Below are 12,711 nucleotides of genomic sequence, written 5' to 3' on the forward strand. Positions count from 1 at the left end.
CTTTGTGGATTGTCTTTGATGGTTTGTTCTTAACCAAGACTCTTCCGAACAAGATATATCTGTTAGAAAAACTATCCAATTTTAAAATGGACCCAGAAAAGGATTTTGAAGTCAATTTAAGTGACTTTAGTATAATAGTCAAAAGCTTAGCACACAATGATAAAAAATTTGAAGATGAGGACTTGGCTATTATTCTTTTAAATTCATTGCCTAAATCTTATAAAGATATCAAGAATGTCATAAAGTATGCTAGGGACACTCTTACACAATCAATTATAATAGATGCTTTAAGGTCAAGAGAGCTAGAAGTCACGAGAGAAAATAGAACCAATTCAAGAGAAGAAAGCCTATTTTTAAGGAGAAGAATTGAAAAGAAGGAATTTACTTTCCAAAACAAGAAGGTGAAGGGGAGATCTAAAAGCAGATCTAAATCTAAAGACAGAAGTAATAAGAAGTGTTATAACTGTGGGAAGTTGGGACACTTCAAGAGGGACTGTTTTGACTGGACAAAGAAATTAAAAGATCAGAATAATAATAATCAAAATAATGTAGCCATAGTGTCTAAATTGAATAGCCTGTAGGTATTAAATGTGTCAGCTGAAAACTCTAGTAAAGACTGGATTCTAGATACTGGATGTACTTTTCATATGTGCCTTGAAAAAACATGGTTTTGTAACTACAAAGAAATAGAACCAGGAAAGGTGTATATGGGAGATAATAATTCCCAGACTGTGATTGGCACTAGTGACATTGCCATAAAAAATGTTTGATGATATTGTCAAAACTATAAGAAATGTGAGATATGTTCCAAAGCTGAAAATGAACCTTATTTCATTAGGGATACTTGAAGATGAGGGATATACCTTCAAATCTGATAATAAAACCCTGAAAATTATGAAGGGCTCTTTAGCTGTGATGAAAGGACCTAAAAGGAATGAGTTATACTATCTAGATGGAGAAACAGTTATAACACCTGATTCAAATGCTTTAATTGTCAATGAAAATAAATCTAGTCTTTGGTATAATAGAATGGGACACATTGGAAATAAAGGGCTAAAATCTTTAAGTAATCAAAAATTACTTAAAAAAGATGACATTGAGCCTATGAACTTTTGTGAGACTTGTGTGTTGGGTAAGTCCCACAAGGTTAGTTTTGAAGTCTCGACTCAGCCTTTAGACGGAAGAACTGAGAGCGCCCAAAAAACCCTAGCTGGCAGTTTCCCTTCACTGCGAAGATGCAGATCTTCGTGAAAACCTTAACGGGGAAGACCATAACCTTGGAGGTTGAATCGTCCGACACCATCAACAATGTGAAGGCCAAGATCCAGGATAAGGAAGGCATCCCGCCGGACCAGCAGCGTCTTATATTCGCCGGAAAGCAGCTGGAGGACGGTCGCACCCTCGTCGACTACAACATCCAGAAGGAGTCCACTCTTCACCTCGTTCTCCGCCTCCGGGGTGGTGCCAAGAAGCGCAAGAAGAAGACCTACACCAAGCCGAAGAAGATCAAGCACAAGCATAAGAAGGTTAAGCTCGCTGTTCTGCAGTTCTACAAGGTTGATGATTCTGGAAAGGTCCAGAGGCTCCGTAAGGAATGCCCTAATGCTGAGTGTGGTGCGGGAACTTTCATGGCTAACCATTTTGACAGGCACTACTGTGGTAAGTGTGGTCTCACCTATGTTTACGACAAGGCTGGTGGCGATTGAGGAATGGTTTTATTGCCTATGGAATTTACTGTTTTTTTTGTCTAGATCATTTAATATGAACAATTATATTATTTAGGGGTTTTAATCATGAGATTCCGTTTGATTGACTTGATGAGAGTCGGAAACTTATTTTACTTTAATTCAGTTACTACAACTCTTGTTGCTGAATTTTTCTAATCAATTCCATCAGTATTTTGGGTTGATAAAAAAAAAAGGTTAGTTTTGAATCTAGAACCAATAGGCCTTTAGATTATATACATGCTAACCTTTGGGGTCCAGAGAAGCATTCCACCTTTGGTGGAAGTAAATATTTCTTATCACTTGTAGATGACTACTCTATGAAGGTTTGGATTTATCCCTTAAAGGCTAAATCTGAAACCTTCCAGAAGTTTAGAACATGGCTGAAAATTGTTGAAAATCAATTAGAGAAAAAATTGAAAACCCTAAGAACTAATAATGAGCTGGAGTTCTATAATGTAGAATTTGATAATTTCTGTAAACAAAAAGGAATATTAAGGCATAGGACTGTGAAATACACATCCCAACAAAATGGGGTAGCTGAAAGAATGAATAGAACTATAATGAATAGAGTACGATGCATGCTTATCAATTCTGGTTTGGCTAAAGGGTTTTGGGCTAATGCTGCCTGCAGAACAGCTTACTTAATTAATAAGTCCCCTTCTAGTAGTACAGGGTTTAAGACCCCACAAGAATTGTGGACAGGAAAACCCCCAAACTTAACTCATATAAAGAGGGGCGGACCCAGACCTTTAGTAATGTGGGGTCAAAATTTTAAAATATTTTTTAATAAACAACATAATATCAATGAAAATAAGTTAATATGTACTTTAACACTTTGAAAACGTCATATAATTACATCGTTATTAATATTATTAAATAAATTTTACTACTTGTATAGTTTTGTTTATCATTTCACTGGCAAATGCTGAGCTAACATTAAGTAAATTAAATTGAATATAGAAATTAAATGAATTGAAATAAAATTCAAGTTTAGTTCAGGAAGTAAATGAAATTCAAATTTAAAGCGAATATAATTCGAAAGTAATTCAAATTGCATTTAATCCATAATGACCCTAAAAAATTTACATCATATTTCATGTAAGACTTCCGAATGAAACGATATAAATTATATTGAAAAATTTATCATGCAAAAATAATAATTAATTGAATTTTTTAAAAGAAAAAATGAGTTAGATGTCTTTTTTGAAGCGTACATTTGATACATATTTAACTATTTTCGATATCCGTTTGGACCATTAGATATGAAAACGATGTAACTTTCGAAAAAAACTTTCACATGACATAGACGATTTGTAGATTCAGATAGCACATGATCGCAAATGAGTTTTTAAAGTTAGGATATTATCGAAATTCTTAAAATACTAGTTTCAAACGGCCTACTTTAACATATCATAACTTTTACTATAGTTGACCAGTTCGCATGCTATTAATGAGTGAAAGACTAGGCCATGAGCACTTCGAAATGGTATTAAAAATGCAATATTTTGACTTCATTTGAGATCCCGACAAGTGTATCAAAGTAGATTGTAAACAAAAAAAATACAGGGGCAAAATTTTGTGGGGTCATTTGACCCCACATGACCCCATGTGGGTCCGCCCCTGCATATAAGGGTTTTTGGATGTGCAGCTATGCACATCAATCTGAAGGAAAGTTGGAAGCTAGAGCCATCAAATGTGTGATGCTAGGATATCGAGAAGGTATTAAAGGCTACAGGTTGTGGGTTTTAGGTGTTCCAGGCATTAAGATTATTAATAGTAGAGATGTAATCTTTAATGAATCAGAAATGTCATGCCTAAAATAAGAACTTAGAGGAACAGATGAATCCGAAAAGAACCAGAGTGTTCAAAGTGAGGTGAAGCTAACTAAATTTAATCCATCTCAACCTGGAGATGATGAAAATGATGTTGTACATCATCAGGTTGAACGAGTTACTGAACCTGTAGAGCCTAATGAACCCAGGGTAGTGCAGTGTAAATGGGTTTACAAGCTTAAAGAAGGTAATTGCCCAACTAATCTTGTTAGGTTTAAGGCTAGACTAGTGGTATAGGAGTATACTCAGAAAGAAGAAGTTGATTACAATGAGATATTCTCACATGTAATCAAATATAAAACTATCATGTTGATATTGGCCTTAGTTGCTCAATATAATTGGGAACTTGAGCAACTTGACGTGAAAACTGAATTCTTACATATGGTGTTGGAAGAGGATATCTTCATGAGTCAGCCTCAAGGTTTTGAAGTTAAAAACAAATCTGAATATGTTTGAAAATTGGAAAAATCATTATATGGGCTGAAACAAAGCCCTAGACAATGGTATAAAAGGTTTGATGCATATGTGTTAAAGATTGGGTTCAAAAAAAGTGAATTTGACGCTTGCTTATATTATAACAATGTGAAAAGTGGGGAGGAAGTTTACTTACTACTGTATGTGGATGATATGCTTTTGGCCAATCCTGATAAGTCTCAAGTTTCCAGATTAAAGAATCTTTTGAAATCTGAATTTGATATGAAAGAACTAGGATATGCTAGAAATATTCTAGGGATGGTTATAAAAAAGATCAGATCTGAAAAAAGGTTAACCATTACACAAGAAGCATACTTATATAAAGTAGTGACCAGGTTTGGTATGAAAGATAGTAAAGTGGTTAGTGTACCCCTTGCTGCCCACATGAACCTATCTAAGTCTAACTCCCCTAAATCTGAAGAAGAGGTGAAGGAAATGGAAAATATACCCTATGCAAATGCCATATGTTCTGTAATGTTTTCCATGATAACAACCAGACCTGACCTTGATTATGCAATCAGTTTCCTAAGCAGATTTATGTCCAAATCTGGCAAGTCTCATTAGGCTGGGATGAAATGGTTACTTAGATATATTGTTGGTACATTAAATCTGTGATTAGTGTATGAGAAAAGATCTAAAAATTTAACTTTAAAAGATTGTGTTGATGCTGATTTTGCTGGTGACAGACAGTAGAAAATCAACTATAGTTTATTTCTTTACTCTTGGGGAAAATTGCATAACTTGGAAATCACAATTGCAACCATTGGTTACATTGTCCAGCATAGAAGCTGAGTATGTAGCCATAACTGAATTTGTGAAAGAATGTACCTGGTTAATGGGGATTTTAAAAGAACTGAACTTTGTGAATGATACTCCTATTAAATATACTGATAGTCAGAGTGCTCTGTTACTCAGTAAAAATCCCATCTATCATGAAAGATCAAAACACATCGAGATGAAATATCACTTTATAAGAGAAAAATTATCTCAAGGTGAAGTTAAATTGATTAAAGTTCATATTGATAAAAATCCTTTTGATATGGAAACCAAAGTTTAAAACATGTTTATCCTTATTTCATATTGACACAAGTTAATTTTTCTTTTGCAGGTATTAGAGCAATGATGATGGACAGCTGTTCCACGGCGCTTTCAGTAACCAGAGAGTATGTTATTGAGAATCAAGGTGAAGAATGTGAAAAGTGGTGTTTCTCTAAACACTCTAAAATGAGTGCTATTTCTGTAAATTGGGTTTTCGGCTTACTTGGAAAAATTTGCATAATTGGCACTCAATTATTGGACACTTGATACTCACTTGGATTGTGCTAGTTGAGACTCATTTTGGACCATTGGATTAAATGGAAGGCTGAGATTGACCCTTGGAAGGTAGACCGTCCTTTTCTACCCAAAAGTCTCGTGACTTTTAGTTAATTCCAGATTTCTCTCCTTCTCTCTTCTGGGTCTCTCTCTACTTTGTCTCTGAGTTTTTGAGCCTGAAATTTTCTCCTGTGTTGTAAGGTTTATGTGATCTTGTGTTATAAAGTTTGTAATTCTAGTTATTGATCAGGTCTGAGAGAGTGGCTGATCTTGTATTGTGAATCTCCTAAACGTTTGGTTGATTTCGTGAGTTGTGTTTCACGAGATCTTGTAGATCGGTGACTGAAGCCTTGTGATTTGTGTGGTTCTTGATGTACTCTTGCTCTCTTGGAAGGTAGATTGTGCCATAGTGGAATGTGTTGTCGCCGAGCCCCCAGATTAGGTCTATTTCGGCTGAATTGGGTCAACAATTTTTGGTGTTCTTGTGTTCCTTTTATGTCCTTGTTGTGTGTTATTGGTTTTATTACAAATTCTATTTAAAAAATCAACTGTAAATTCTTTACAATACACAATTACAACAACAATATCATTGGAATAATAAATAAAAATATTGTAATTTATCTAAAAGTATAAAATCAACAACAATGTAGTGATACAAAAGAAGCCTAATTAGTAAAAATAGGTCAAGATGCATCATTGCCAAGAAAATAACTTGTTCCAGCATCAATATTCATCTCAGGTCGGATACTGAAGCTTGGTTGTGCGGCAACGGGATAGTTGAAACCATGGGATATTTTACCCTAGGTGGGATTGGAGCTAGTTCCAACATTAGTATTCCTTGGTTGGGTGCTAAACCATGGTCGTGCAGGGTCTCTCATTGAACCAATAGGGTCATTTTTTCAGTAAATTTTAGTTTGCCTACTTATGTTGACGCTGAGCAGGATAATGATTATCCTATAGGCTAGTTACCACAGATGATTCACGAAAAAAATACGAAAGAAATGCCCAAACAACATAGAGATTTTTCTCAAATTCAACTCAATATTATTCAAAATACAAAATGACGAAAAAAAGCACAAGCCGAGCTATATAGCTGAAGAAGAACGATATTATCGAAATTTTACCAAAAATAGAAAAATCCCAATAATCATACCAAAATAAACTAAGTAATAAAAGAAGTAACTTACCAAAAATCTGTCTCAAATCTGGTTCATAATCATCTCAAAAGCGACAAATGAAATATTACCAAAAATGGAAAAAAATAACTAAAAAGGGGAATTCGGAAGGGAAAACAACATATTTTGGCATTGAAAACAACGCCTACCTTGGCGTGCACACTGAAAAGAGCTTTCCAAATAGAGGTCATAATTGCGATTCTAATAATCATAGCCAAAGTTATGGTCAAATTACCAAAACGTGTTCAAAACTACCCCAATTAGAAAAAGATTATGATCTCTTTCCATCTTTGCGCTGGTCTACCAACTCATGGTATCTTAGCGCCATTAACGTGCTATCTGACAACTTAGCATCACTTGACTCGAAACCTCTTGCATCATATGTTTACCAAAGAAATGTGCTTTTGATTTGCACATATTTTCGAATTCACTAACCCAATCTTTTTGCAGTCCTCCATTCTGACTGGAATGACCATTTGTTTTGGGTCACCAAATGTACTATTTTGGTAGTATAATTTATAGGAAAAATCAGCAGGCTCATGAAATTTGCCATGCATTGATGCATGAGAAATTTCATGTCTTTTGTTATGTACTCTTCCGTATCTTTTGAACTAGTTTTTTGGACTTCCGAATCCTTTGATTGGTATAAGATTCTTAGTTGAACATGTTCTCGGTCTGTTCTATTTCTGATAGATTTCAGAATCTAGAAATTACCCGATGAACATCACGGTAATGGTCAAACCGCAAGTTGAGGTTCAAATGAGCTGTAAATTATTGCACATCCATAAACATAACATAGGGTGCTGAGTTCATGAGCCTTTCTTAGCAGTCCATTATTTTTCTTTTTGAATGACTTCTTTCATTTTGTATCATTTGCAGTGTACTTGAGCTTAATTCTTTCTCTCATCATGAAATTCATGGATTTAAAGTCCAAATAGTAAACAACTACCAAAATAAAATTTATCCAAGACTACAGTAATCAACAACAATGTAGAGATGATGAATAAATAGCTATTAAAGAAGCCTAATTCCTAAAACTAGGTCAAAAGGTATCATTACCAGGAAGACTGGAACTAGTAACAACATTAATAATCTTCTCAAGTTGGATGCTAAAGCTTGGTCTTTAAACGGCTGAGTTGTTGAAACCATAGGGCATATTACACAGATGAAATTGGAGCATCATTATATCCTCGCGGGGTAATATAACTTTTTTGTTCGAGTCCTATCTTGTTGAACCCATAGGGTCATTCACAACTAAATCCAATCCGTCCATCCAGGTTCACCAAAGGAATCTGCACTTGATCGCACACATTTTTAAATGAAATCTTTCATTTCGCATCGTTTGCAATATACTTAAGCTTTAGTCTTCTCTTCAACTTGAAATTTGTATATTTGAAATTCCAAATGGAGTACAACTACCAAAATAAAATCACTGGAATAATAAAAATAAATTACTGTAATTTATTCAAAACTACAATAATCAACATCAATACGGAGATGAAGACTTAATAGTTATTAACGAAGCCTAATTCCTAAAACCAGGTCAAGGGGAATCATTATCAGGACGAATGGAGACACTACCAACATCAGTATTCTTCTCAAGTTGGATCCTAAAACTTAGTCTTGCAACGGTTGGGTAGTTGAAACCATACGGCATATTACCACAGGTGGGATTGGAGCTAGTTCAAACATCATTATTCCCTGGCATGGTTCTAAATTTTGGTTGTGCAGGCCCTATCTTATTGAACCCATAGGGTCATTCACAACCAAATCAAGTACCCGGGCTTACAAAAAAAAATTGCTCTTGATTCTCACAAATTTTTAAATTCGCCTTCCATTCTTTTATAACTTTTCCATTTGTTCTGTGATGTATGAGCGCAATTGAAATTACTGGGGAGTTATGCATTTGTGTATTGATAAGACCATTCACTATTTCTTGAAGTTCTTTTCTTGTTTGCCAAACATACCATTTTGGTCATATGATTTAGAGGAAAATTCTGCAAAAATCATGAAACAAGCCGTGATTGTACATTTTTGAATTCTTCAATTGTTATAGGATGCTTGGTTGAAAATGTTCTTGGTCTTTTCTGTTGTGTTTTGATAACCAATAAAATTCGGGCGATCATTTTTTAAAACAGTTGTCAGATAATTTATCAATACCATGGATTTGGCTCAACTTGGAAACGACCTATACTTTTGGAAGACCGAGTTTGTGTTGGATGGTCTTTTGGTTAGTTGGACTACTTAGTGGTAAGTTTGGACTTAGATAGTAGCCCATTAGTTTAGGTAAAGTGGCAACCCGTTTGCACAAGTCTTGGCCCAATTGAGTGACCTAAGTGGTTTGGCTTTATATACATCCATCTCCTTTAGCAGCCATTGTGTGTGTGTAGTATGCAAGAGAGAAAGAGAGAGGCAGCCGGCTTTCTTTGGAGTTAGAGAGCCTGGAGTGTTTTTGTCGTCTTCATTCATCTTTCTCCGTTCTTAGTGGATTGCATATACCACTACCATAGTCTCCTTTGTGGAGTGAAAATTGTGGCAACCAAGTGTGGAAGATTTGGGTTGAGCCGAGCTAAACCGGTGTTCTTTTGGATGTTTTCTGAGCCCAATATCAAGATTTTTCGAGAGATTTTCGCAACATTTTCCATTTCCGGTAGATTTGAATATCTAAAAGTTGCCCACTGAGCATCTAGTGGTGATAGCCAAACATCGGTTGAGGTTCAAAGGGACTGTATCTCATTGGACATCCTTTAACAGAATATAGGGTGTTCAGTTCTTGCGCCTTTCTTAGTAGTCTGTTCTTTATCTTTCCAAACATCATTTTTTCTTTCACATTGTTCACAATATACTTGACCTTAATTTTTTCTCCGATCATGAAGTTCAGTATTTAAAATTCCCTACCAATACTTTCTCGGTCGAGCCTGTCGCACCGAGCTTGGCCCATACGGTTTACCTAGCTGGCGTAATTTGTAGGCTATTGCGTCGGCCCGAGGGTTTACTCAGTACGCACCCAAAGGTAGCGACTGCGGGTTCCCCATCATTAAAAGAAAAAAAAATCTCTGGAATAATAAAAATAAAGAACTGTAATCTATCCAAAACTCTAACAATTAACAACAATGTGATGATGAAAAATAAATGGTTATTAAAGAAGTCTAATTAGTAAAACTAGGTCAAGGGGCATCATTACCAATGGAATCTGCACTTGATTTGCACACATTGTTAAATTCACCTTCCATTTTATTGTAGTTCTTCTATTCGATCTGCGATGTCTCACATTTCTTCGTTCATCGAACATGCCATTTTGGTTATATAATTTAGAGAAAAATTCTGTACTCTTAAAACTAGCCATGCAGTGGTGCATGAGAAATTTCACGTCCTCTGCCTCTTTTGGATCTGTCGTTTAGACCTTCGATTCCTTTAATTGTTATAAGATACTTGATCGAACAAATTCTTTGCATGTTCCATTTCTGGTAGATTTCGAAATCTATTAATTACCTGCTGAGCCTCTGGGGTGATGACCAAATCGTCGGTTGAGGTTAAGGGCTCGTAAATTTTTGTACATCTTCGAACAGAACATCGGGTGCCGAGTTCATGCACCTTTCTTCGTAGTTCGTTCTTTGTCTTTCTAATGATATCTTCCATTTCACATCGTTTGTAATATTCTTGAGCTAAATTTTTCCCCTTATCATGAAATTCATTGATTCAAAATTCGAAATGGTACACAATTACAAAAATAAAATCACTCGAATCATAACATGAATCTATTGTAATTTATACAAAACTACAATAATCAACAACAATGTAGAGATAAAAAATAAATAGTTATTAAAGAAGCCTATTTCCTAAATCTTGGTCATGGGGCATCATTCCCAAGAAGATTAGAGTTAGTTCCAACTTCAATAAATGGAGATGAAAAAATGGTTATTGAAGAAGCCTAATTCCTAAGGAAATTGCTGTTTGTACAGTCCATGTAGGACTGTATATTTACAGCTCTCTCTCATCAGTGGGGTCCGCGATTATTTTAATCGTAAACCCCACACTTTACATGTGAGTGTGATGTGAATCATGCTGTAAATTATGCTCAATTCCTAAATGTAGGTCTAGGGGCATCATTCCTAGAAAGATTGAAGCTAGTTCGAGCATCACTATTCTCCTCAGGCTGGATAGTTGAAACCGTAGGGCATATTATCCCAGGTTGTATTAGAGTTAGTTTTAACATCAGTATTCTTTCCCGAGGGTGCTAAAACTTGGTCGTGCAGGGCCTATCTCGTTTTACCCAAAGGGACATTCCCAACCAAGCCAAGAGTGCCCACCCAGGTTCACCAAATGTATCTGCACTTAATTTGCGCACATTTTCGAATTCACCGTCCCTTTCTTTTGCTGTTCTTCCATTCAGTCTATGGTTTCTCACGTATTTTGGTTCACCAAACGTACCATTTTGGTCATATAATTTTGTGGAAAATTCTATAGACTTAGAAACTAGCCATGCATTGGTGAATGAGAAATTCCACATCTTTTGTTACATACTCCTTCTGTATCTTCTAGAGTTGTTCTTTGGACTTCCGAATCCTTTGATTGGCATTGGGTTCTTGGTTGAACATGTTCTTGGTCTGTTCCATTTCTGGTAGATTTTGAAATCTATAAATCATCCGCTGAGCATCAAGTGGTGATGGAAAAATCGTAGATTAGGTTCAAAGGGGCTGTAAATCATTGCACATTCTTGGAAAGAACATAGGGCGCTGAGTTCACTACTCTGTTCTTTTTCATTTTTATTGACTTCTTTCATTTTGCATCGTTCGCTCTATACTTAAGCTCCATTTTTCCTCTTTTCATGAAGTTCATGTGTTTAAAATTCCAAATACTAGACAATTACCAAGAAAAAAAATCCCTGGAGTAATAAAAATAGACTACTGTAATTTTTCCAAAATTAAAACAATCAACAACAACGTGAAGATGAAGATGAAGAATAAATGGTTATTAAAGAAGCCTAATTCTTAAAACTAAGTCCAAGGGCATCATTCACAAGAAGATTGGAACTAGTTCTAGCATAAGTATTTCTTCTCAGGTTGGATGCTAAAGCATAGTCCCACAGTAGCTGGATAGTTGAAATCATATGGCATACTATCCCTGGTGGGATTGGAGCCAGTTCCATGTTCACGATTTTCTGAAGGGTGCTAAAACTTGGTTGTGCAGGGCTGTTTCGTTTAACCCATAGGTAAATTTCCAACAAAATCCAGCCTATGCACCGGGTTCACCAAAGGAATATGCACTTGATTCGCACGCATTTTAATTCACCATCCTGTTCTTTTGTAGTTCTTCCACTCCATCTATGATGTCCCACATTTGTTGGTTCATCAAATTTACCATATGGTCATATAATTTAGAGGAAAATTCTAAAGAATCATGAAACCAGATATGCATTGGTGTATGTAAAATTCCACGTCTTTTGTTATGTACTCCCTCTTCGTCTTCTGGACTTGTTCTTTGGACTTTCGAAAACTTCGACCGGTATAGGAATCTTGGTTGAACATGTTCTTGGTCTGTTCCATTTCCAGTATGTTGCGGAAGCTCTCTTGAAAGATCTTCAAATCGGTGATTTCCGGGCTCAATCCAACGCACCTTTTTCAACCAAAAACCAATCCAATCGGCTCCAAACCACAACCAATTAATTCACCTTGGTTGCTATTGAATCTTACCCATATAGGACAAGAAATGATGATGATTTATGGCCACAAAGGTTAAGAGAAAACACCACCAAGGTATACTATGAAAGAACCACCAATTGCACACGTTATACAAGCGTTCTTGACACTTCTGGAGACCTTTTTTCTCATACAAAGAGGGGCAACCAGGATTCAATTTTTCTTCTCTCAAAATCACACAATCATCATTAGAAAGTGGTTAGGGTTATAGTCAAATATATACTCTGGGGTTAGACTTTAAGTTGGGCCATTAAAGGGGTAAACGAGCCAAGATTCAAGTCATTCATAAGGAAATATAATTGGGTCGGGTGTAGTTTATGGACTTGGTTGTTGGACTTATTTCATTCATCGGGCTATGCCTATGAAATAATATTAACCCACATTAACATTATAGCCCGAGATTCATTGGGTATCAAAAACCCAACAAATCTCCACCTTGATGCCCAATAAATCTGCAAGCAATCAAAGGTAGGCAATAAAATTGGATCAC

At 35.8% G+C, this 12,711-nt stretch overlaps 1 protein-coding gene across 1 annotated transcript; it reads left to right on the forward strand.

Moving 5' to 3' along the window:
- The first annotated feature begins 1,143 nt into the window (after positions 1 to 1,143).
- Positions 1,144 to 1,883, forward strand: LOC111410419 (ubiquitin-40S ribosomal protein S27a-like). The gene has a single exon (XM_023040733.1). It carries the CDS (start codon positions 1,236 to 1,238, stop codon positions 1,704 to 1,706), a length of 471 nt encoding a protein of 156 aa, XP_022896501.1. The 5' UTR covers positions 1,144 to 1,235; the 3' UTR covers positions 1,707 to 1,883.
- The last annotated feature ends 10,828 nt before the right edge of the window (positions 1,884 to 12,711 follow it).

Source organism: Olea europaea, chromosome 15, assembly GCF_002742605.1.
Source record: "Olea europaea var. sylvestris chromosome 15, O_europaea_v1, whole genome shotgun sequence".
In the NCBI taxonomy this organism is placed as follows: Eukaryota; Viridiplantae; Streptophyta; class Magnoliopsida; order Lamiales; family Oleaceae; genus Olea; species Olea europaea.